This window comes from Ciconia boyciana, chromosome 28, assembly GCF_034638445.1.
Source record: "Ciconia boyciana chromosome 28, ASM3463844v1, whole genome shotgun sequence".
NCBI lineage: Eukaryota > Metazoa > Chordata > Aves > Ciconiiformes > Ciconiidae > Ciconia > Ciconia boyciana.
This window is the reverse complement of record NC_132961.1, coordinates 590,273-616,406: the sequence shown is the minus strand read 5'-3', so window position 1 is coordinate 616,406 and position 26,134 is coordinate 590,273. Positions and strand designations below refer to the sequence as shown.

General features: G+C 53.4%; 1 protein-coding gene across 1 annotated transcript in view; it reads right to left on the bottom strand.

The window, feature by feature from the left end:
* The window catches only part of LOC140644627 (scavenger receptor cysteine-rich domain-containing protein DMBT1-like), a 45,341-nt gene that overhangs the window by 13,240 nt on the left and 5,967 nt on the right, over positions 1-26,134 (bottom strand). Inside the window, exons 5-16 of the mRNA XM_072847646.1 lie at positions 25,663-25,992; positions 24,932-25,246; positions 23,633-23,947; positions 22,936-23,250; positions 22,328-22,693; positions 21,414-21,722; positions 20,365-20,679; positions 8,360-8,695; positions 7,061-7,408; positions 5,973-6,302; positions 5,003-5,332; positions 4,072-4,401 (exon numbers count right to left, since the gene is read on the bottom strand). Of these exons, the coding sequence (XP_072703747.1) occupies positions 4,072-4,401; positions 5,003-5,332; positions 5,973-6,302; positions 7,061-7,408; positions 8,360-8,695; positions 20,365-20,679; positions 21,414-21,722; positions 22,328-22,693; positions 22,936-23,250; positions 23,633-23,947; positions 24,932-25,246; positions 25,663-25,992 (3,939 nt within the window). The remainder of the gene's footprint in view (positions 1-4,071; positions 4,402-5,002; positions 5,333-5,972; positions 6,303-7,060; positions 7,409-8,359; positions 8,696-20,364; positions 20,680-21,413; positions 21,723-22,327; positions 22,694-22,935; positions 23,251-23,632; positions 23,948-24,931; positions 25,247-25,662; positions 25,993-26,134) is intronic.

Here is a 26,134-nt window from a genome sequence, read left to right as displayed (position 1 = left end):
ACGGGCTGGAGGCTGGAGTGGACTGTCGTTGTGAGAGATGCCAGCTGAGTCCCGTGTCCCACTGGCCAACTGGGAGGGCAAACTGGGATTTCTGCAGCGAGCCCTCCTCTTCCTCTGCCTTGCTCCCCCCGGGAGCTTCACCTCCTGTGAAGCTCTGCCAGGAGGTGACCTGCTGCCCCATGCAGCGGCCAGTCCTGTCATCGGCTTGCGAAACGGCGAGCTGTTCCAGGAACACATGGAGCAAACAAAACCCTCTCAACACTCGGGTCCTGTCTCGTATACGCCAGTCTCTGCGGGCACCTCAGCTGCCCTGACGCATCCTGGTACAAGATATCTACTTTTGACCAACTAAATCAAGCCTTTATGTACAGAACTTGGGAAATATAGCTACGTTAGCTTCATTAGAAAGTGTCTGGTTGGGTTGTGGGGCGTGAGGGACCATCCACTGCAAGAAAATAGGTTACTAAAGGCTGGAAATGGCTTTATTGTGGAGGCTGGAACCAGCGCCTGCACTGTAGCTGTTTGTCATCAGGTGAGCCTGGACACCTTCCATGATGAGAAAGGGGTCTTGAACCAACCTTGTGATGCTTTGAATGCTCAGTCGGATTTGGAAAACAAGGGGAACTGCCATTTTCTTACCCTACTGTGGCTGCACTTGCGAGACCCCAAGGGTCCCTTTTGGATTAGCAGTTTGCTTCCCAATTGCTGTGATGCAGCTGATGCTCCAAGCATGTCCCTTGCAAATCACTGCCCCAGGCATGTCCCGAGATGCTGAGAGGATGGAAGAGTTTGCTGTCCTCCCATCCCTTCATGGTGGCATGCTGAAGTTGTGCAAAGAAAGGGCCTGAAGACAGAGCAGCATGCTGCTGGAAAATATGAGTTTTGCAAAAGGGTCATCAAATTAACATCACTCGTTGCTCCAAATGGGAGGGTTCAGACGGAGGTGGGTGCTGTGCTGGTGGTGCATTGAAGACAGGGCTTGCACTGGGCAAGGATGTGACCCCTGCCAGAAACAGGGTGGATGGTTCTGCCCATGTCTGTGCAAAAGTAAGCAAAACTGGAGCATGTAATGGGAAGAGGACAGCATGGCCAGGAAGGTCTCAGGCTGAGTTTAACCTGTTCAGCCTGGCAAAACCTGAGAGGGGTAGTAGAGTGGAGAGTAGATTGCTGCCTGTAGGAAGATCAAACAGGAGAAACCCAAACCTCAGAGGTGTGCAGAGCTAGGGCTGAAGACCAAAGGAAAAAAGAGGTGTATTAAACAAAGGTACAAGAATGAGCGGGTGAAAATTAGGAGGAAGCGAGTCAAAACGCATCTCATAAAAGGTCGAGCAGTCGGGAAAGGTGACTGTATTCATTTGTACCGAGGCTCAGTGAGTCCAAGGACTTTGTTCCCCTTCTTTGCAAACAAACAGGCCAGCAGCAACGAGATTCCTGACACCAACCAGCACAGAAACGCTATGAACTATCGTAGCCTGACGTGGCCGACGCAGCTCTGGGCAAGGGCGTTTGTGCTGGAGCTGTTTTCACAGTTTGGACAAACAGCCGCTCTGGAAGTGAGTCATGGTCCTATGTCCCTTCTGCTCCTTTTGAATGTGGGTGTTGTGTCCCCCTGGGAAGTCTGAAAAAAACCCTTCTTGAGATACTGCAGTCCCGGCAGAGCATCTCTGCAGAGTAGCCCATGGCCTGAGCTCGGATCTAGCAGGTGCTGGTCCTGTATGTTGGAGCCCTGAAGAGCCCCAACTCATCCCAGCTTTATTACAAAGACCTTCTCCAAACGGTGCACAAGTTTTATTGCACAAAACTAGGTCCAAGCTCCTGTTTTCCCCTGTTCTATCCAGACACTCTATCCAGAGCTAGAAGGAGCCCTAGGCCTTTGATGTAAACTTTGGGACAGGCAAGGCTGGAGGCAGGTCTTGGCAGGTCTGCTGGGGCAGCCAGCAGGAAGATGAGAAGGCTCGGGTACTAGCAGGAGGATGAGCAACCCTGAAGTCCCAGGAGTGACGGATGTCCGTGGAGGAGTAGAAGATGACCTTGCGGCCATGCATTGACAGGAGACAGCCGGCCAGGGGAGCTCTATGGCTGGGGCTTAGGACAAGGAGCAAGACACAAACTGGTCACAGCTGCCAGCCACTGGCTGGGAGGGAAGGAGAGGTGGGAGGCTAGACCTGAAGGGCATTGAAATACGTGCTGTGACTTCCATTACGTGCGTATTCTCCCTGCTGCCTCTTGCACCGACTCTTCCTTTCCGTGCCCTTGTGCGGACATCAGCTTGGCTCACAAGGTGCACCTTCATCACAAACTGGTCAAGCGTGTGGTCCCTTCATCCCCTCCCCATGGCACTGGGATGTTCCTCTGACCACAGCCCCTCCTGGCTTTACCAAAGTGGTGGATGGTTTGGGGCTCAGACCTGACTCCATGGGTTGCTCCATTAGGAACATGACCCTTCCTTGTTGGTGGCCAGGACAATACTTCACCCAGCATTAGCAATCTTGAGTCTCCTGTATCTGACCTGATCATCTACAATCCCTGTATAACCAAGGGGCCTAATCTTCCACCACTTCCACCTCGCCAAGTCACTCCATATCCCTGAATCTGTGCTGCAAATAATGCTGCATTCTCGTTCTTTTGGGTTTCAGGGTTTTTACCGGTATTCAAAAGTGGATTGAATAAATACAATGGGTGAGGGACTTCTCACCCTATTCTGGATGGGCTTTTAAGTGCACTCTTCATTTTGCAAAGGTGGTTGTGTACAGTGCAGGAGAGCACCCTGCTCGCTTGCTCCTGGATCAGGAAGCAATCCTCACTTCCGTGGGAGATTAGGGGAAAAAGTATGATCCCGTTGGGAATGCAGTGAGGGTGATGGCACTGGGTGCCACTGCAGGTGACTCTGCAGGGGTTTATAGGGATTACAGGGGACTATAGGGCTGGGAATAGGGATTATAGTGGTTATAGGGCTGGGAATAAGAAGAGTCTGTGCAGATGGGGTTAGAATGCTGGAGCCTACCCGGAGGACCAGAAAGGGGTTATTCTGAGAAGACCTTGCTTGGAGACTGAGGGACTTCATGGTGCTGCGTGGAGGAACTGGGACCCACAGAGGCTCAGCGCAGTGAGCTGGGGGCTCTGGGGTACACAGGGTGGGGGTCTCTGCTCTGCCAGAGGGGGTCCTCTCTGCTGACCATCGCAGCCACTGCTCTGCTCTTCTGGCTCCACAGAACGGGGTCTTCTGGGGTCCTGAGGGAACCTTGCCTTCGACACCAGGAGCGTGGCTGCCTAAGCCTCAGATGATGTCCCGGTGTCCTCTGGCTTCTTTATAAGTGGCTTGTCTGCAAAATGAAGGAGCAGGATGATGCGTGGAGGGTGCAATCCCCAGCCCCAGGTTGGGGTGCATCCATGCCAGCCAGGAGTGCAGCCAGCTCCACAAGCAGGCCAGGTGCACCACGTGCTGTGGTCCTGCTCTTACCTGGGGAGCATCCAGCCTGTCTTCCACACCTCATCCACAGGTACAGGACCAACAGGGTCCCGCAGAGCATTGCCCCTGTGCCGAGCAGGCCTGCCAGCACCGAGCAGGAATGTGTAAGGTCTGCGGGAAGAGTGAAGCTCAGAGGGGTTTGGTTGGATGGCCTGCCCCTCTCTGCCCCTCTCACCCTTCCCTTCTGCTGCATGTTTCTGGGGACTTGCAACATCCTCCCTCACTGCCCTCTTGGGTGCTGGGGCTGACCCTCATCAGCAGGAGTGACAGCTCACCCTCTGCTTTGTGAGGGTGGCTGCATGGACACCTCCCCATTGGGCTAAGGCAAACAGAGCATGCCCACCGAGGATGCTTGGATCTCCATGCCCACTGAGATGCCTTCACCCAGTTGGTCCCACTCCGTTGCCTTACAGCCGCTGCCTTCAGGTGCTTCTACCCCGCCCACCTAACGTCTCCTGGCAAAAAGGTTTATGGCAACGCTTCTGCCTGCCTGGGAGGAGGCCAAGACTGGGACGGAGATAGGAGCCTTTACCCCACCATGTGTCTGCACCAGGTTGGCCCTGATGCAGACAGAGCGAATGACAGGGGATCCTGGCACTCACCTTTCTGCTCTGCGCACACCACACCGGCTGCCCAGCCCTGCCTGCAAGGCCCTGGACCCATCTCTCTCTGCTGGCACTCCAGGAGCAATGACTCGGTCCCCCGGCAGCTCAGGCCCTCCAGCAAGGCAGGGCCGTTCCCCCGGCTGAGCGGGAATCCCACAGGCGCTGACTGGGCTGGCCCACAGCCCAGCTGCCTGCAGACTACTCCGGCTTCCAGCAAGCTCCAGCTGCTGCCACACACCCCGTGCCAGGTGGTGTTGTACAGCACCTCCACCTGCCCCGCGCAGGGACTGGGACCATCTTTCACCCGCACCTGCAAGGGGTTTGTGCCTGCAAGGAAGAGCGCATGGGGGTGAGACGACCCCTCCGGCCCCATATGGCGATGAGAGCTTCTGACTTGCTCCTGGACATTTTTTTCTGGTGCCCTGCTGAAGGCAAACCACCAGCACCCACGACCAGCTATGAGGCATGGATTGCCTTCCTCCATCCCCTTGTACGAGATGCCATAATAAGCAACGTCTGCCGCAGAGCTGGTATCTGTGAGATGGGGCTCATGGGAGACCCACACCCACCTCCCCGGTGGCACTGGACTCCTGTGTCTAGGAAAGGTGTGCCTGGATTATTTTTTTTTAAGCAAGGCTTTGCCCATCACAGGATGCTGTCATTGATGAGCTGGAAGGACATAGTCTAGACTAAATCAATATCAACTCCTGTCTAAGGTAGGGTGGCATTTTTGCTCAACTCCAAGCCAAGTGGCTGGGTGAAAGCTGACTTCTGCTCTGATGCTGGGGATGGGGAAGACTGAGCAGAGAGAAAAGAGCCTGGCACAGCCCTGGGGTAGAACAGCAGCTCCAGCACCTGTCAAGCCCCTCCTTGGAGGGACACCAACCATCCTGGCTCACCCACCCCGGTCCCTGCAGCCTGGTGTTACCTGAGCACACCACGCCAGCATCCTCACTGTGGCCGCAGTTGTGCTCTCCCCAGTTGCTCAGCTCACACTCGGTGAGGGCGGACTCAGTCCCTGTGCAGTGAATGCCATCCTGCCAGATGGGATCTGACCCTGGCCCAAAATGAGCCGAGCCCGGTGCTGACAGTGCCATCCCGCAGCCCAGCTGCCTGCACACGACAGTGGCGTCGTGGAGGTCCCAGGTGTCGTCGCATACGGTCCCCCACTTATGGTCGTGAAAGACCTCGACTCTCCCCAGGCAGCTGTTCGAGCCGTTTGCCAGCCGCAGTGGGTGCTGCCCCGAAGTGTCCGTGTCTGTGAAGGGAGGAAGGGGCACGTTCATGCCTGACCGTCACCCATGGTTCCAACTGAGCTTTGCAACATGCTAAGCGGTGGGAAAATCAGAGCATCCTTCCGTGTGTGCAGCCTCCAGCTGCCTGGGAAAGGTGCTACACCGACAGGGCTGGCTTGGGATTTGCTTCTCACTGGGGTGGATAGAGGTGTTGCAGCTCCAGAGCTTGGGGCTTGGAGCCTGACAAAGGGTTCTGGGGTCAACAGTGACTATGGGAGGGTCCTGGGGTCAGTAGCGAGCATGGGGTGGTCCTGGGATCAACAGTGACTATGGGAGGGTCCTGGCGTCAACAATGACTATGAGAGTTGGTAGGAGGCATTGCCCAATGAATTTGTGTAGCTAGAGCTCTCAGAAAGGGGAGAGGTAGGAGAAGGGCTTGCACTTCCTACACCAAATCATCCTAACAGCACGCTGGGGTCTCACAGCCTGCACCGACACAGGGAAGAGCATCACCCACTGTGGCATTCATACCCTTCTCTTGATTTAAATTTTTTTTTTAAACTAGGCTGGGGTAAAGGCACCCATCCCTGGCTACCTGGGACGCAATTGAGCTGATCCTGCACCCCAACCCGCACAGTACTTATCATGACTAACGTGGATCACCTGAGCACACCACGCCAGCATCTTCCCGGTGGTCACAGCTGTTGGATCCCCATGGCCTGGCCTGGCATTCAGAGAGGTCAGCTTCTCCCCCTGTGCAGTTCACGTTATCCAGCCAGATGCGGCCGGACCCTTGCCCGAAGTGAGCCGAGCCTGGGGCCGAGACAGCTGTCCCGCAGCCCAGCTGCCGGCAGACCACTGCTGCCTCAGCCAGGCTCCAGCCATTGTCGCACACCGTCCCCCACTGATGGTGGTGGAGCACCTCCACACGCCCTGCGCAGCGGCTGGGGCCACTCTCCAGGCGCAGACGAGCTGGTGTGTTGGTGGCGGTGCCTGCTCATGACACGAGACACAAGGGGAGTGTCAGACTCGGTCTCCCCCAAGTTGCCTCTTCTTGCTACCATGGTGAGACCCATGCTGGAGGATGCTCCCCTGTGTTTTGCACAGGGGGGTTCCCATGTCCACAAAGAGTCGTTGAGGAATATCAAAAGTTTGAGACTAAACATCTCAGGTACAGGCAAAACCAGCCATGCAAACTCAGAGCCCATGCATGTTCAACATGAGCGCAAGCAAACCATAAATGGCTGCAATCCTTTTTTTTTAGTTCTCCCAGGTGGCTGTCCGTGAATCCTTCACATGGCCGCAGCAGCCCCCAAAGGGAGAGACTTTCTGCAGACTCCCGTTGCCACTGCCCCTTCTTCAAAAAGACTTCATCCACCCCGCCCCCCATCTTTGCACAGCCCGTGGGCTACTGGTCCCCGTAGTGTGTTGGGTTGGGACCTTGCTAGGAGCATGTAGCACCCAGTCCGGTGCTTCCCCTCTCTCCTTGGTACCCATGCGAGTGCACTTTTGCATGCTGCCCAAAGGGCATCGTTCCCTTCCTGTTATCCCTGCTGCTCCTTACTTTCATGGACCTGCGTGCTAAAGGGTGCCAGCATCACATGTTGTAGGAGATGGGACAAGGGGGATAAGGTCACCCACCCAGGTGTCTGCTGCCCAGCCCTTGGCTTCAGCTGTGAAACCAGTACAAATCCCCAGAGCAGAGCATCCTCCACTGAACTTCTCCTCCTGGTCCGCAAGCGTGATGTTACCTGTGCACACGACGCTGGCGTCTTCTTCATGGTTGCAGTTGTTGACACCCCAAGGTCTGGCCAGGCATTCGGACAGAGCAGCTTCGGTCCCACTGCACTGAACGTTGTCCAGCCAAATTGGGCCCAATCCCTGGCCAAAGTGAGCTGCGCCATAGGCTGAGACCGCTGTCCCGCAACCCAGCTGCCGGCACACCACGCTGGCATCACGGAAGCTCCAGTCGTCGTCACACACGGTTCCCCACTGATGGTCATGCATCACCTCTACTCTTCCAGAGCAGCGGTTTGGGCCGTTCACCAGGCGGAGCTCTGCAGGACCAGCGTGGATGGCCGTAGGGTGGCTGGATGATTCTACAGAGGGCATGAGTGGTGAACCATGAAAACCCCCTTGCCCCTCATTTCTGCAGGACCATTTCTGCACTCCACTACAGTCATTGGCTGTGCCCAGTTGCTACCAACGTGCAGCCACCTTGAGACTGGGACAGGGGTGATGCCACGTGCGCCCAGCAACCCGTGGTCTTTCCAGCTGTGGCTGGAGGTCCTGAGGATGCTGGGACAGGAGAAGGAGAAAAGCTTTTTTTCCTGGTGTTCATGCGGCACTACGTCCTCTTTACAGGTCAAGGTGACAACCAAGGGGGCTCAGCACACCTGTGTGCTGATGTCTGTTGGGACAATTCTGGCACCGGTGGTTCCAGCATCTACTGTGATGCCATGAGTGCCTGCACCTTGATCAGCCACGAAAGCCCCAAGCTTTTGGAGCTCCAAGCTTTTGGAGCCTCACAGTTTGTGGCCATAAAAGAGTGTTCTCTAGCTGACTGCAGCTCGCCAGAGGCAAGGGCGTGGAAACCATCCTGTCTCTCCTGTTGGTGTTGGGGAGGAGGAATCTGGGTGTCTCCTCCTGGCCATTCTCTCCCCTGTCTCACAGTGCTGGCCTGCAAAACACAACCGGTCTCTAGCCCTGCCTGCGTCCCCAGAACATGCAGCCAAAGCAAGGCACACGGGGTCCTGTTCATTACGGAGGTGTGTGATGTGCAAGGGGTCCCTACGCCTCCCCCAGAGGTGGTTCAGCATCTCAGGAAGGTGGAGTTAGCACAGATAATTTTTCCAAGCCTGCTTCCCCAATTGCTCACTAGCCTGCAGTCCCTTGTATGGGACAAACCACAAAACCATCCCTTGCTGGGGCCATGGATGCTCTGTGCCACAGGGAGCTTTTGGAAAATTGGGGGGGGCAACACTACTTGTGAGGCAATTGCTTTGCAGACCATGTGTTGTCATCCCCCCCGCCCCATAATTTCCGCGGGCCATTACCTGAGCATACCACGCCGGCATCTTCGCCGTGGTGGCAGTTGTTCTTTCCCCAGCCCTTCGTCCTGCAGTAAGACAGGGCGACCTCCGTTCCTGTGCAGTTGACATCGTCCAGCCAGATGGGACCGGACCCTGCCCTGAAATGCCTGGCTCCGGGGGCTGACAGTGCCATGCCGCAGCCCAGCTGCCGGCACACCACGCCAGCATCGTCCAGGTCCCAGTGGTCATCGCATACCGTTCCCCACCGGTTCTCGTAGAAGACCTCAACCCTGCCGGCGCAGCGGTGTGGGCCATCTGACAGGCGGACGGGAGCCCGCTGGGAAGCAACTGCGTCTGCAAGAGGGATACGGAGAGGGTCCAGTGCGGAAGAGCTGCACCAGGAAAGGCTGCGTCGCTTGCATGAGCTTCACGGAGCCTCTGCAAATGGCAGTGGCTTATGTGAACCATGGACGTGCTTCTCCTTTGGCTCAAAGACAAACAAACAAACAAACAAATCCAAATCCAGGAGAGAAAATGCTCTGCAAACCCACTTTTTGAAAGACAATTATCTCTAAAGGGGCTTCAGATATTTTTTTGCTTAGTATTCCCAATCACTGAAAAGAAAAACACTGCCAGCTGGATTGAAAACTCCAGGAAACTGTATGCAGGGAGTAGCTGCCAGCCATCTGATGGAAAGGGGGGTCTGTCTGTGTGCAACCTGATGCTTTCATTAGCGATTTGCATGATGTGATTGGGAACCTGTGCGGCAAATAGGCCTGTGGCCCCTAGCCAAGTGGAGCTGCGTCTTAGAGGAAGGCATTGCACGGGCTGAAACTACAGCAAGAAAGGTAAATATGAGGTGTTTAATCGCTGTGGCAGTAAGCGCTGGTGTGGCTGAGCCACTGTGGGATGCCTGGGTTAGGGTCTGGGTAGAGGCTGCAGCATCTCCTGGAGAAGGGGATGCAAAACAAGGCAGGCAGAGGCAGAAAAAAATAAGAAAAGCACCTTGGCATCCCACTTGCAGCACAATTGGTCACCTCCTGGAAAGCCTTCATGTCTGCAGGGCGCAGAGCAGAATAAATGCTCCTGTTTGCGCTGGGGGGAAGAGGACTTTGTGCCTTTTGTAAATGAACTGGCCGGCCCTGAAGAGGTGGCCAACACAAATAAGCAATTTCTGGTCTTGACTGTCACTGGTTGGTAAGGCTCCAAGCATTTCCCAACCACTCTGTGCAAGGGCAGCAGCGCAGAGGCCAGGATAATTACCCGGCTAACAAGGTCTCCTTCCCCATCCACTGCTTTCTCTTCCTTTTAAGGGCTGGTGGGTCAAAGAAGGCTTTGCCCCATCCATCTGCAAGCCCAGTCCCCCCTATTCCTGCAGATCTCCGACCTGTCTTTCTCCTAGGATGCTCCTTCCCCATGCAAGAGCCACTCACCGCAGAGGCACGCCAGGTAGATGAGGAGCCCTGCTCTGGCGAAGCCAGCCAGGCTGCTGCGCAGGGACAGGAGGCAACGTCCTGAAAACCCCATGCCCGTCACATACGCCTTAGGACAGGCAACTGTCCCAGTGCGAGCTGCAAGCTGAGCTGGGTGCCCTGGGTGGCGAGAGCAGGTTTGTCCCCTCCTCTGCAGCGACTTGCCCCGTGTTTGCGTGGCGCTCATCCCTCCTCCTGCATTGACCCCTCCTCCCTGCTGTCCCTGGGATTTTGCCCTCTGGTTTTAAGTGGTTAAAGTGCCCCCCCAGCACTCGAGCCATGTCTGCTAGAAGGCTCCCCCTGTTCCCAGCTGCGTCTGCCCCGTTTCACCCCTGAAGTCACATCGCTGAAGCCATCATACATATAAAATGCACAGCCTGTATTCTGGGAGTATCACATAATATAAAGAATAAGGGGAGGGTGGTCCAGAAACCATGCTGTAGCCACTGAGATTAAGCTGCTAACACGCTCAGGTTTTGGGCACCCCCCGTTGCGTTGATTCTCATCCTTAGTTTAAGGGAATTTAGGGAATTTACAGACTGATCTCTGAGGCGGGTGACGGTTTAGCACAAACCCCTGGGTCTGTGCTAAACATCCCCATGCTTGTACTATAATTCGGATATTCAGTGAATAGTCTTGTCACCTACAAGCCACAGGATGGGGTGCCACAGGGACTCTGGGATGACTTGCTGGCTTTTGCATCCCAGGGCTGGGGTGGAGGCATGGGTCTGGGGCAAGGAGCCTGCCCGCACCCTGGGGCTGGTGCAAGGAAAGCAGAGCATTGCCGAGCCCTGGGACTAGGACACTGGACTGAGTGGGCTCCTGGCTGTGCCATCATCAGACATAATAGAGCTGGGCACAGTCATGCCTGGCAGAGGGAGCAAAGAGCGGAGCTCAGCACCTCCCGACGCTGCAGCCAAGGACCCTGCAGCCCCTTTACCTTCTCAGCTCCTGGCCAGGGAGGAAGGTCACCCATCCATCAGAGATGAGTCCTCTCCTCAAATCCCCTCCCTGGGCTGTCTCCACTCAAATCCAGCCTGCAGCCCCAGCAACACCAGGCACAATGGACAGCAGGCATCAACATTTCTGAGACGACCCCGTGGAGCACACCACCCCTCTTTATGACCGTGAGATGGGAGTCCCATTCAGTCCATGCTGGGCTGCTGGCTCCCCAGGGCCACAGGCTCCCACAGCTGTGCAAGGCGAGCTGAAACAAATGCAAAGACTCTTAGCAAAAAAAGCAGTCCTGAAAGAATGCTCCATGCTGCTCCCAGCAATGAACATGGCCCGGGGAAGGGTTGCCTGAGCACACAGCACTGGCATCGTCCCTGCTGTGGCAGGAGCCTGCACCCCAGGGCTGAGCTGGGCACTTGGAGAGAGCAGTTTCTGGCCCCATGCAGTCCACGTTGCTCAGATGGATACAACCCGGCCCCTGTATAAAATCCTTACTGCTTTACAGTGGAAGATGACCGTTAATTTGTAGCTTTTTGTGTCTGCAAAGTTTAAGCCTTTCCTAAAGAGAGCTCCCCCATCTTTTCAATTCACTGCTCATGCCAAGAAGAGGAGCCCCAAAGGCTTCCCTGCCCACCTCCAGCTCCCTGTAGTTTGAACATCATCTTAGGGGCTGCAGGAAGGTATTACCCCACCGGTAATTAAGGTGCAGCCCTTGGTGTGATGCAGCATGGAGGCATGATGTCTTGCCTCCATGATTTGCTTGCACAGCTACTAGTACCCTTCAACCTGGAAACATGAGCCTGGATGGTCCAACAGCTCCTTCTGGAGCCACATAAACATGATGCAATAACTGTGAAGCCAGAAGAACAGAGTGAGATTGCATCCCTGTAAGCTTGCATATGATGGGCTGGGTTGTGAAGTCCTACAAGGTGTGTGTCATGGTTTAGCCCCAGCCGGCAACTAAGCACCACACAGCCGCTTGCTCACTCCCCCCGCAGTGGGATGGGGGAGAGAATAAGAAGAGTAAAAGTGAGGTTGAGATAAAGTGGTTGAGTGAGGTTGAGTGAGGTTGAGAAACTCGTGGGTTGAGATAAAGACAGTTTAATAAGTAAAGCAAAAGCCATGCACGCAAGCAAAGCAAAACAAGGAATTCATTCACTACATCCCATCAGCAGGCAGGTGTTCAGCCATCTCCAGGAAAGCAGGGCTCCATCACGCGTAACCGTTACTTGGGAAGACAAACGCCATCACTCTGAACATCCCCCCCTTCCTTCTTCTTCCCCAGCTTTATATACTGAGAATGACACCATATGGTATGGAATAGCCCTTTGGTCAGTTTGGATCAACAATCCTGGCTGTGTCCTCTCCCAACTTCTTCTGCACCTGGCAGAGCATGGGAAGCTGAAAAGTCCTTGACTGGTGCAGCAACAACTAAAACATCTCTGTATTATCAACACTGTTTTCAGCACAAATCCAAAACATAGCCCCATACCAGCCACTATAAAGAAAATTAACTCTATCATCTATCATCTCAGCTGAAACCAGGACAGTGTGACATGCATGATGCTCATGAAATCACTGATGTCTAGGGTAAACAAATAATTTTTGGCTGGTAAGACAGTACACAGAGGGGAAAAAAAAAAAAAAAACCAAAAAAACAACCAAAAAACCCCACAAAAAACTGTGCTCCACTTTCAGTGTTGCTATCCCAGCAGCTGCATTTTGAAACCCAACCCTCACTGCATTTGTTGAGTGCAAGTGAAAAGGGGTTTGTGTGTTCATGCTGTCAGTGGTGGGAGGGTGCAAGAGCTTTGCAGGCATCACAGCTTGGAAAGACTTGGACTGCAAGCCCTGCTGATATCCCTCACAGACCCATTTTTAAGGGTTCTGTGAAGCAGAGACACGGAAGCAAGTTTGCGGTTGGGGGATGCCCATTCTGACCAAGTATTTGACCAAGAGATCATTGTATAACTTACCTTTAACTCTTACTTTAACTCCTAAGTAAGAGCTAAATGTAAGTTATACAGCATTTTCCGCTGAGTCTGAGAAGTGTTCAATCCAACCCACCCCATAAGTGGCACAGGAGATGGGGTCAACATGCAAACTAGGCCACTTCTGATGGCCTCCTGGCATCTAGACTTCTTGTGTTAAGCATGTTCCCTTTAGCATCTGCTTTTAGACACATTGTTCACACTTTTGTCCAATTTCTCTTTGAACTAGCTAACAGCATCAGCCCCACAACCTTCCCTGAGGCAGCAGCTTCCAGAAGCTTCCAGCCCTTTGTGCAGTCTCTGGACCTGCTCTAGTTGCAGTACACTCTTCCTGAGACATGGTGACCAGCACTACACACACTACAAAAGATGTGGAAGAAGCAGGATTGTATATCGCAGCAAAATTATACCCCGTCTTGTCCTCAATGCTCTTCTTAGGGTATGCAACGTTTTGTTGGGTTTTTTTGGCTGCTGCAGCACATGGAGATGATGATTTCGGAGAACTCATTTGCAGCTAGGTACTGGAAAAGGAAAATATTCAAAGCCAGACATGGTACACCATGAATTTCATTGCATTGCATTGCACAGATGAGTAGCTAGATGGCAGAAAATTGCCTTATTATTCGAGGGCAAGCAGTTGGAAACACTATCCTGTGACTGCCTTGCAGTCTCCAAACTTGTTTGCACCTTCCAGGGAGAGCAAAGAGATCATGTATGTGCCAAGAGCTGAGTGTCACAAACTGTTCTCTGCAAGGCAGGGATGCAAGATGGGAGAAGCCATCAGGATCTTCTTGTGCAGCTCGTTTTTCTCTGCTGACTGCTCTCAGTGACTGTAATCGCAGCCCAGCACAGATATCTGCACTTGAGCACTCAGGGTCTTTGCAAATGACTGAGGTCTGCAAGTGCCAGCATCTCCATGGTTCAGCCCACCATGGCTGATGCAATGCGGACTCATCTTGCCCTTCGGCCTTCAAATCTCAGCATCTTCTGCTGATCTGAAGCATCTGAAATCTCTCATCCTCCCCTTCAACGATGAATTAATCTATTGCAAACTCTGTCTAGATAAACGTAAAGAAGAGATCCCAGGGAATAACAAGCTGGAGAAAATCCATTAGCCATAACAGGAATGGAGGAAGCTCACAGCTTGAAAATTTTTTACTATAAATGGCCTGATGATTTTGTAAATTACATGATTTTATGCAACACGCCTGATGCCCCTCTCCCCGCAGCCAGGCTGTAGGACTCCCCAGCACCATCCCTGGACATTTGGGCTGCCACATGCCCTGGCAGCCCTTCGGATCCACCCCAGAGCCCCTGAGGATCCTCACGGTTCTGGATCCAGCACAGGCAGCCAAGCAGCCCCAGCTGCTCTCGCAGACCCTCCAGAGGCAGAGTCCAGCCCCACCAGGGCTGGGACGGGGGAGAAGATGGTACTGGGGAGAGACCTAAGCTGTGCTCAGTGTCATGGTCGCAACTGGGGAGTAGGGGAGGAGGATACAAAGCAAATCGCTGTCTGCCCAGACACTGACCCCCCCACCCCTTCATCTGCCCATCCTTTCGTGTCCTCCATACTGAACCTCCCCCAGGGGCCTCCTGAAGGAGCTCTCTCCCAGGGGATCATCACTGCAGTGATACTCAGGAGACACAAAAACAGATATCCCATGGAGAAGTATCTCTGTTAGCAAGGACCATTGCCTCATTTATCACCCCACAGAGAAGGCAGCATGACTGATGGGTCAGAAGTGTCAGCATCCTGGGGCAGCAGGGCATGGACTGGAGTTACCGCCCAGGCCTATTTGCAGAGAGTACTGAAAGGAACTGCAGGGACAGGCGGGAAAATGCATTTAAGATCAGCACACCCCAACCTTGGATGTTTCAGAGACCTGTGCATGAGTGTCAATTCTTTTTTGCAAGGTGCCCTTATGTCCCTCAGTGCCGTTAGACACATGCACTCAGCTACCCAGATCCCACTTCTACCCTTAAAAAGAGCTTTACCCTGCTCCTAACCCTTTCTTGCCACCTCCATGGGCTTTAAACACAACCTGAAGGATGGGCAGGTTGTAGAGTCAAAGTTAGTGCCCAAGGAGATGTTGGGTGGTGGGTGGGCTGCCTGTCCCACCACACTGGTGGCTGGATCTCCTGTCTCACCTCCCAGTCCTCTGCAAAGAGCCAACCGAGGATCCCTGGTCAAATATCCAGGTTGCATCAAACTGGAGCAACCCAGGGATGTGTCCAGAACGGCTCATCCACAGAGGAGATGAAGGAGTGGGAGGCTCTGCAGCAGCCTGAAATGACCACCCAGCCACGCAAGGGAGGACCCTGGAGCTGAACTCCTCTAAACCGTGCTGGCAAAAGGCTGAAAAGGGAACTGTGCTTCCTAGGGGTGGAGGTAGGTAGAGTGTAACTCTGGGCCACAGCTGTAGGAACAAGAAGAAAGAAAAGCTAACTTTGCAAAGCCTGCTGCATGCGTCTCCATTACCCTCATAAGGGTCATTAGGGGAATGACCGCTACCCTGCTCATTAGCAGACAGCAGGATCAAGGCAGTCAGCGGTCAGCACAGGATGTCCTTGTGGCCTAAGGCAGAACTATTAATTCTGATGTATGTTTTAATCTCAAAGTGGCTGAAATAAGGTTTGTTTCAGCTGACTAAGGGGTGTTTCTGCAGCACAAAAGGGACCATGTGTTGCATACCCCAGGTCATGGTGCCAGGACCTGGGTGCCTGGTGGGACAAGACCTGCTGAGATAGCTTTGGGAGACTGGATAAGGGGTGAAGGATCCAGCCCTGCTGTAGTCCATACCACTCTCTAGAAGCAGCCCATGGAGTGCAGGACATGTAGGGGTGTCCAGGGGCTCTCAAAGCCGGGAAGAAACATAAAGCTGGTGTTACAGCAGAAGCCTTGAGAAATAGAAACACACAAGTCGGTGTGGAGGACAGGCATGGGATGATAAAGAGACGGGGCACACTGGAAAGCCCAAGGCTATCAGCAGCTCACCAATCATCAGCTTGCAGGCTTGGATCTGGACAAAAACAGTTTTAAGGGTAATAAAGAACAAGTACCCAACACAGAGAAAAAGCCCCATATAAAGTCAGTTTGGGTGCAATATCGATTAACGGGGCAGATAAGGGAAGAACAAAGTGTGAAGGTATGTCAGAAAACATGTGAATCTGAAAATAGAAGAAGGTGAGGAGGAAGAAGAAACCCCATCAACATCACACTCTTCCCCAGAAAAAGCTTGGACCCCTGATGACCCACTGCCAAGCCCCCTTGCACAAGGAAGACTGGTGCCATTGACCTTCAGATTGAGGGAACAGCAGAAAAGTGAGCATAAGACCTAGAAAAGTGGCAGAAACTAGGGAGTGTGTGCCCTGGGCAACTCCTTTCTAGTGCAATAGAGCCCAGGACCAACCCACATCCATGCAAGTATTAACTGAAAATTCCCAACATCACCACCAACTGGACTATGGTTCACGCAAGGCTTACTACAAGTTTAACACAAAGAGTTACTACTCAGAGAAGCACTCCCACAAGCCTTAAACACTCCTCTGTACATACCACACATGTCCTGCACGCTGTAGGATCAACTTTTACTCATTAGTTCTCCGAGCTTTTGGCCTGTTTGGGCTCTTCATGTACTCCTCATTTCCCTTGGCAGATGCTTTCCACACATTGTGCAAGCTATCTTCTTTTTTCCAGCTTGGTCAATCCTCTCGGGGCACTCCAAGCCTTCATCTTCTAAGCCCCTGCAACCCAGCGTGCATCCCGTTTCCTCTCTTCCCCTGCCTTGCAGATGTTCATGCTTTTACCCCACCATAGCCACTATATTGATCACATCACTCGTCCCTCTGGTTGGCTACCTATCTATTTTCCTGGTCCTTCGTGAGCAGGACTATCCTGCCAACACATGGTAGGGTGCTTGCATGGGGTCCTGCTTAGCTGCTCATAGTCCCATACCACTCGGGCTGGCAATGGCTGCGCTGGTACCCAGTGCGTATTTGATGACCAGAGCTTCTTAAACCTCATGCCAGCATCCCTCTGCATGGCTGACTCGCACCTCCATACCCTTCACAAGAAGCCCCTGTCCTCTGAGAGGCCCCAGGAGACTGATGTCCAAGGACACAAGGCACAGGAGCGTGTCTGGGAATACAGCAGATGGAAGCGATCAGAGAGACCTGGTTGCCCCCATACAGATGCATCTAGTGACCTGTAGGTCCTTTGTAACGTTTGCCAGTCCCATATCCATGTCCTAGAACTAGGGCATCTTGGATGGCTCTAAATATCTACGTGAGGCCTAAACTGAGCTCACAAAGTTGTTCAACTTAACCATTGTAGGGAAACAAGCCCTGGTATATACTTCAGGGTAAACTTTGCAGCCTCCACTGACTGGCTATAAAAAAAAGAAGAAAAAAAAACCTCCAACAAAAAATCCTCCAATAGTAAAACACTGCTCGAGTCTTACAGAATGTTTTTATTTTTCACAAATGCATGAAAAAAAACCTGAAATAGGGAACCTGAAATATTTCTACGCCTTGAATGTCTTCTGCGTGCAGACCGTTGGTGCCGCACAGTGTGTGTCGTGCCTTGTATTGCTCGGAGTGATTGACCGAGGTGGGCATGGAGATGAGTGGTGGATCTAGTGACCTAGCTCTGTAGAGACAAGGTGGTCCAGGGCCCTTGGTGAAAGAGCTGTGTGCTGCGATAGAGCTGCATCACTGGAGTTTTAGGTCTGAGCTTGTCACAGCCTGTGCTGAGCTCTCTTCTTGTTGGCATCCCCAGCAGGAGCCACCTTGGCCGCTGCTTGCTCTTCTCCAGGCGTTGAGATGGACGTGTCAGAGACAACCAGCTCCTCCATACGCACAAAAGCTGCAGAGCACAATGATTCAGTTGACGGTTTGCTCCATGCGGCCTGAATTTTCCCCTTTTTAACAAGACCAACTGAGGATGCCCACTCCATTGGAGACAGCACAAATCACTTTGGCTTGGCCAACAACAGTGGCAACACAGGGCATACCACCATTGCCCCTGCCAGCACTCAGACATGAAGCCTGCTTTGCAGAAACCACCCTTGATCCAGCATTTGGTCCACACGCAGCACCTTTCATCAATGTGATGGATGTTCAACAAGACAACATGGGGATGTTCAACATGGGCAACCCCAACCGCTCAACCCCACTTTCCAAGAGTCTCCACCACAGCCCTGAAACTTCAGGAACAGACACAATTCCTGGTCTTTTCTCAACCCTCGGGCTAAAGGTGGAACATCCCTTGCCAACAGGGAGCTAGGAACCCACAGAGGTGTCCTCTGCTGAGAGCTCCTGTCTGATGTACAGGCAGCACAGGCAGCAGAGGGAAGTGCAGGCAGGCTTCGAGGAGGCTTCAAGGGCCGTCCCACCTCCCAGCATGTCCATAACCCAGCAGGGAAGATGGTGTCAAAGTGAAAGGGGAAGAGTGGAAAGAAAGAGAAAGGGGAAGGGATGGGGAGAGAAGAGGTCAAACCAGAAAAGAAAAGTTCCTTTCAACACAAGCCACAGGGAAAAAAACCTTCTGCCCCAACTCTGCTGACATTAAGATTTTGAACAAAGCTCATTTTCAGCCACACACTTCTGCAAACTCCATTGCCCTCTTCACCCACAGTGGAGCTCACCTAGGTGGGAATTAAAAGCCCTGTTTTGCATTCGCCTCCTCCTCTGGTACAGAAGAGCCCCGCAGACCAGTATCAAGACTGGAGGGATGATCGAGACCAGCAACGGGAGCAGAGGCAGAGGCTGCGGAGGTCTGATAGTAACAGAGCCTGTGGGGAGAAAGCAAACATCTCTTCATCCAGAGCTAATTCAGGAGATAAACAAACATCACAAGGACATGAGGAAACGGGCACCGTGTGCACCGTGGCAAATTCCCATTAAGCAGTGGAAAATACTCTTTTCCCCCATGAGGATGGTTAAATATTCTAACAGAGATGAGAAAGGCATTTGGATCTCCATCCTTGAGGACTTCCACATCTTCACTGGTCAAGGCCATGAACAAAATGGTCTAGTTGGTCTAATAGAGAGTGGAAGATTAGACCAGAGCTCTCCAGAGATCCCTTGATTGATTCAGGAATGGAGATACAAAGAAAGCTTCTGCTAAGACCCTGTCACCATCAGGCATGGTCCCCTTGGTGCTGTAGCACCTTTGCACTGGTCGTGGCCATTCAATGCCCACATCTATGTACCATCTGGTGCATCACGACTGTCTATGTTCCAGGGGTGGACCACTGGGGAAGCCAAGGCCATTCAAGGAGCCACCACTCTGACTGCTCCAAGTAGGGCAATCTGCAATGGCTTATCCCTCGTGGGCCCTACCAGGGCTGGACGATTGCAGAATGGTCCCTTCTGCAAACAACATCCCATGGTCATTTCTCTCCTCAAAGAAGCCTGGGTGACCAGTTAAGACAGAGGTGCCTGCAGGATGTACCACCCATGTGGTACTCTCCCCAAGGAGACTGCATTTGAGTCCAGGTGGCTCCCAAGCAAGTGCATCCAGTCCTGGATAACTCACTGGACACAGACATCCTTCTTAGAAGGACGTGGAGATTACTCTGTTCCCACTGGCCTTGAGGGGACCACAGAAGCCTTGAGGTTTGTCCGAAGTTAGTCAGGAAGAGAAGGGCAAGGCTGGATACTGGGACAAGTCTTTCCAACACCAACCATGGCCCTCATCTTCCCAGCTCAGCCATGAGGATATTCCCCATGCTGTAGCTTTTCCTCCTGGAAGGTTTTCATCACAGTATTTCCTATGGCCAGGATCATTCCCCTCCAACTTGTGCTGAGCGCATACTCAGGAACCTCCATCCTGAGATGATGCTGTTGGCCATAGTGCTCAAGATGATTCCAGTGGGGTCTACAAACATAGGACCCAGCTTGCGCTGAATGAAAGCCCATCTTCACTCTCCAGCACACACATCCCTGTTTCTGCCTCCTGAGCCACTGGCAGGCATGCACTCTCCGAGCTTGAGCTCACACCAGCGTAGAATGGTTTGGGTTGGAAGGGACCTTTAAAGGTCATAGAATCATTTAGGTTGGAAAAGACCCTTAAGATCATCGAGTCCAACTGTAAACCTAACACTGCCAAGTCCATGACTAAACCATGTACCTAAGCACCACATCTACATGTCTTTTAAATACCTCCAGGTCTGGTGACTCAACCACTTCCCTGGGCAGCCTGTTCCAATGCTTGACAACCCTTTCCGTGAAGAAATTTTTCCTAATATCCAATTCAAACCTCCCCTGGCACAACTTAAGGCCATTTCCTCTTGTCCTATCACCGGTTACTTGGGAAAAGAGACCAACACCCACCTCACTACAACCTCCTTTCAGGTAGTTGTAGAGAGTGATAAGGTCTCCCCTGAGCCTCCTTTTCTCCAGACTAAACAACCCCACTTCCCTCAGCCGCTCCTTGTAAGACTTCTGCTCTAGACCCTACGTCATCTAATCCAACCCCCCTGCACTAAGCAGGGAGATCTTCAACTAGATCAGGTTGCTCAGAGCCCCATCCAACCCGATCTTGAATTTTCCCAGGGTTAGGGCATGCCCAGACCCTTCTCCAAACCCATGGTAGCCATGTTACCTGAGCACACCACACCAGCATCTTCCCCATGGTCGCAGTTGTGTGTCCCCCATGGCCTGGCCAGGCACTCCAAGAGGGTGTCCTCCCTCCCCGTGCAGTTCACGTCATCCAGCCAGATGGCATTGTGCCCTTGCCCAAACCAAGACGCACCAGGGGCCGAGACCACCGTCCCACAGCCCAGCTGCCGGCACACAACCGTGGCATCCTCTTCATCCCAGCTGTCATCGCATACGGTCCCCCACTGATGCTTGTAGAGCACTTCAACTCTCCCAGCACAGAGGCTTGAGCCGTTCACCAGACGCAATGCCACAGGGTCTGAAATGGGACAAGGTGGACACCCTTTTTGGAGGTCTCCTTCCACGCCTGCGCTGCTCGTAGTGGCTAATGCACATCGCCCATTTTTGCTCCTTTTATGCCCTTGGCAACCTGGACCTTTCAGAAGGACATACTTGATCCTGCTGTTATACTGAACATCCCCAAACACCAGAGGGATGTTGGATATTTAAAGCTAGGCTTTAATTAACATCAGCCAGAATAAGAAAACTGCTGAAATAGAGAAAATTCAGACATGCTTGCTGGAAAAGGGTAACAGCAGTGGAATTTGTAAAACTGTTCCCTTCCCGACCACTAGCATCTTTGTATGATGGGTCCCTTCTTCCTACCCTGCTCTCAATCCAGCAGCTTTTGGTGGTTTTCTGGATTGCAACAAACTCTACATCTCACCTTCTAGGTCCCTAAGTAAAGCCTCTTTCTTCCCATCCCCTTGAAGGCTTGGTCATGCGTCTTTCATTGCTTTGCTCAGATTCTTGTGCTCAGCATTTCTCAGGTTGCTCGGGTCCTCCACACCCCCAGGGTTTCATCAGCAAGACCAGTCACCGAACAAGGTGGACAGACCTCTGCCAAAGAGCGACCTCAGCTCTTCCGTGGGGTTTGGTGCTACTGCTACTGCTCAGAGGAGATCATATCACCAGCAAAGTCACCCTCCCTCTTTCCAGCCACACAGCCCAACACTCCTGAATAATGCCATTTGAGAAAAAAAAAAAAATTACCTGAGCACACAACACCGGCATCTTCCCCATGGTGGCAGTTAATGGGTTCCCCCATCCTGGACCTGCATTCAGAGAGGGCAGCTTCTGCCCCTGTGCACTCAACATCACCCAGCCAGATATGGTTGGACCCTGGCCCAAACTGAGCCAAGCCTGGAGCTGACACAGCTGCCCCGCAGCCCATCTGCCGGCACACCACCTCAGCATCACTCAGGTCCCAGCCGTTGTCACACACCGTCCCCCACTGCTGGTTATGAAGCACCTCGATCCTCCCGGAGCAGCGGCTGGAGCCGTTCACCAGCCGGAGCTGAGCTGGTCCTGGAATTATGAAAGACATGTGGAGGTCAAACGCATACATGTTTCTTGCCCATGCACTGGAAGATGGGTCCTCAAATGGTGGCCACGTGCAAGGTGATGTGGAGACTGTCACCGGCATAGACACAGACATCTGATCCCATTTTAGGTGCCCTCAGGCATCCAAGAAACCCAGGAGGACAGGGCAGCTGTGACACAGGGCTGAATGGGAGACCCACCCCCATCTGGAGTGATGGCAGGAGGCCAGCGCAAGTGGCAGTAGATGCTGGTGTCCTGGCAGTCCAACCAGATAAGATGAACCCAAGGTAGAGAGGAGGTTCAATGGACTTTACAGTACAGTGACAATGCGTGTCACGTTAGCACCGTGCATGTATGAAAAAGGAAAGAATGCTCATAGCAGAAGAGTTGAGGGACCAGTTAAGGGGTTATAGGGGAGACCAAGGTGGTGGTTGGGGACTGACACTCGTTCTCCTGGCAGAAAGTCCTCACGGTGGCCAAGGGGAGCTGCTGCTCTCAGACAACCTGAAATTGGTTCCTATACAGAGGCAAGAGGCTTAACGTGAGCAGAACAGAGGTGTTTCTCCACTGAGTTATCCATGCACCAACATTGCTCTTCCCAGAGCTGCACCACAATGGAGCATGAGGTGGCTTACCCAGGCACACCACGCTGGCATCTTCTCGGTGGTTGCAGTTACTCTCTCCCCATGGTCTGGCCCTGCACTCGGAGAGGGCAGCCTCAGTACCAGTGCAGTTCACATCGTCCAGCCAGATGGGCTCGTGCCCCATCCCAAATTGAGCTCTGGGTGGAGCAGCTATGGCCGTCCCACAGCCCAGCTGCCGGCACACCACTTCTGCATCGTCCAGGTCCCAGCTGTCGTCGCACACACTTCCCCATCGCTGGTTGTGCAGCACCTCAACTCTCCCAGAGCAGTGATTTGAGCCATTCACCAGCCGGACCTCAGTAGGGTCTGAAATGGAAAGATAGAGCGGTGTCGCCTTGTGGTGGTGGACCTAGTGATGTAGAAAGCAAGTGTTGGATTTGAGATGAAAGATGAATCCCCACATGTCCAGCATCTGTCTTGACTCAGCGTTAGAGATTTGAGGATTCCCATGTGGAAAGAACATAATCAGAGATAAGCAAGGAAAACTGGTCCCAGAGCTCCTGCAGTGGTGGTACCCAGGAGCTCATCAGCAGAGGAGCAACAGCTACCTGAGCACACCACACCAGCATCTTCTCTGTGGTGGCACTTGTGGACTCCTTTTGGCTTGGCCCCGCATTCGGAGAGGGCGGACTCAGTCCCTGTGCAGTTCACCTCATCCAGCCAGATGGGATTAAGTCCGTGGCCAAAGTGAGCTGAGCCTGGGGCTGCGACTGCCACCCCGCAGCCCAGCTGCCAGCATACCACCTCGGCATCGTGCAGGTCCCAGCCATCGTCACATACCGTCCCCCACTGCTGCTGATGAAGCACCTCGACCCTCCCGGTGCAGCGGTGTGGACCGTCCACCAACCGAAGCGCCATCGGGTCTGGAACAAAAAAGGACACCAACAACCCTTCAGGAAGGTCTGGTGGAGATGGTCCTGGGCATGGGATCTCATGCAGGACTATGGCCCCCTCTACTTTCGGCTCCCTGACGTGACACCTTCATGAAACAGGGATTCCTATAGGACCCAGCATGGCCATTCACACCATGGAGATGCTCAGTGGTTGTCCACTTGGGCTGAAAATGAGCCAGGGAACAAGGGAGAAGCAGCAGTGATGGGATCCCCCTTGCATCCCTTACCCTTATTACCATTAGTATCAAGGGAGTTATCATTCCCTTGCCCTCTGGAGGAAAGGGAGCTATGGCTCAGTGGTGGCACAGCTCTTCCTATGAACACGCGGGAGGAACGCAGTGTGGGGGGTCACCTGAGCACACCACGCTGGCGTCTTCCCCGTGGTGGCAGCTGTGGATGCCCCACTCCTGGGCTCTGCACTCGGTAAGGGCAGTCTCTGTCCCCTGGCAGCTAACTGTCTCCAGCCAGATGGGGTCATAGCCCCTGCCAAACCTGGCCCAGCCTGGGGCAGAGATTGGAGCGCCGCAGCCCAGCTGACGGCACACCACTTTGGCATCCTCCATGTCCCAGCCGTTGTCACACACGGAACCCCACTGCTGGTTGTGAAGCACCTCAAGGCGCCCAGCACAGCGATTCGGGCCGTCCACCAGCCGTAGCTCCGTGGGGTCTAAAGGGGGAATGAGACAAATGAATAAATGGGGGCATAGCGTACCTCAGTCCTCTGAAGTAGACGCCCTGCTAGTGTTGGCAACAACATGCAACTGTACAAGGTATGAGTGCATAATCGTGCTTCCCCCACAGCATCTTCAGCTTCCCCACAGGTTCCACATCAGCATCGTCAGTTGGAAGCAACAGAAAGACCTGGTTGTATTTAGGAGAAGGTAAAAACACTGGGATGCCTCACAGAGAGCGTTTCCCTTGGGCAATACCAAGAAGACTCTTGGACATCCATGTCCAAACCACGAGCGTGCTCTGGAGGTTTGCTAGGGTGACTACATCTCCCTCGGAGAACACATCTAACAAGGAAAGACTTTAAAAACCTGCATTTATTTACTCTAGCCAAATGAAGGCTGGACTGGCTTGGCTCCATCAAGGAGGAGAGTCTTTCCATGCTGCTTCTCCGTTTGCTCTGCTTTACTGCAGCTCCTTGCAAATACTCCCTGAAGTCACCCAGGTTTTGTCTTCTGGTGAGACAGGGCTGGCATTCCATTGCAAGCTGGTGGGATGGAGGGGATGTCTTTCCATCTTGGACTGCCTCTAGAGATCCAGAAGAAACTTGGGACATAGAGATGGAGAAGCCTGCAGCCATTCATGGCAAGCATCGATGGCCAAATGCCTCCTCTGACCACAGGCACTTCAACATCCAGAGCAGGTGTGCATGATAGACGTGGAAAGCCACTTGAGAACCAAAATTTTCAGGTGTCAGATAGAGGATTACCACAAACGGACAGGAGTGCATCCAGATAGTCCATTGATATAATGCCTACAGAAGCAGAGATACCTCACCTGCCAAGCATTTTTGATTGTTGCTTGCAATGGCATTATACCCAAAGGAAAACAATGTGTGCAGAGAGGGAAGCAAACTGAAATTAGATGCAAGCATACCCACAGAAAAACTTCTCCCTGAAGCCATGGCCTGGACCAGGCTTACCTGAGCACATGACACCCGCATCTTCACCATGATTGCAGTTATGGGCTCCCCAGGGCTTGAAGCTACATTCAGTGATGGCACCTTCCGTCCCTGTGCAGTTCACTTCATCCAGCCAGATGGGACCATGTCCTTGCCCAAACGGAGCCCTGCCAGGGGCTGACACGGCCAGCCCACAGCCCAGCTGCCGGCAGACCACCTCGGCATCACTCAGGTCCCAGCTGTCATCGCACACCGTCCCCCACTGCTGGTTGTGGTGGACCTCGACTCGCCCTGAGCAGCGGCTGGAGCCATTCACCAGCCGGACCTGAGTTGGTTCTGAAAAGAGACAAGTACCAAAACCATCTGGATGTCCCAGGAGAGGTGACAGGGCTGGAGCTGCCTGGTCCTTCAGTCATCCCAGAACCTCGCAGCTGGAGGGTGAGGAGGTTGCCCATCCAAAATGAGAAGAGCAGGCTCCCCTCAGGTGCTCACCACCTCCCCAAACTCATCACCCTCCCTGGCAGGTGGCATCTGGATGAACGTCCCCTCTGAAGCTCCCTCTTCCCTTCCCCAGCACACACCCGCCCATCAGGGCATTCTTCCTGCCTCCACTGGCAGGGATGCAATGAAGACATCTACATCCAGGATCATTTCAAAGGTCTTCTGCTCTTTTCTCTACCCCTCCCTCACAAAAAAAAAGAGACTATGATTGCCTGAGTGCCAGCCCTGATGGGGCAGGAGTCAAGAGTTACCTGTGCATTCAGCACCAGCATCCTCTCCATGGTTGCAGTTATGGCTTCCCCAGGACCTGGCCTGGCACAGAGAAAGGGCAGCCTCCGTCCCAGCACAGGTCACTTCGTCCAGCCAGATGGGCCCCGACCCCTGCCCGAAGGCAGCCCCGAACAGAGCTGACAGTGCTTGGCCGCAGCCCACCTCCCTGCACACCACTTCAGAGTCCATCAGGCTCCAGTTGTCGTCGCACACAGTGCCCCATTCGCCATCATGGAGGACTTCAATTCTGCCAGAGCAGAAACTTGAGCCATTCACCAGCCTGGTATGGGTCGAACCTGGAGCGGGTGCCCCTGCAAAAACCCCCGGGAGCAAATGGTCAGAGACTTTGCTGGGCATGCCATTGCCGGCAATGCTTAGGAGCAGGGTCTCCTGCCTAGCAAGCCTGGATGGCATCCAACAGGCCGTGCCCATGAAGAGATTAATCCCTGTGAA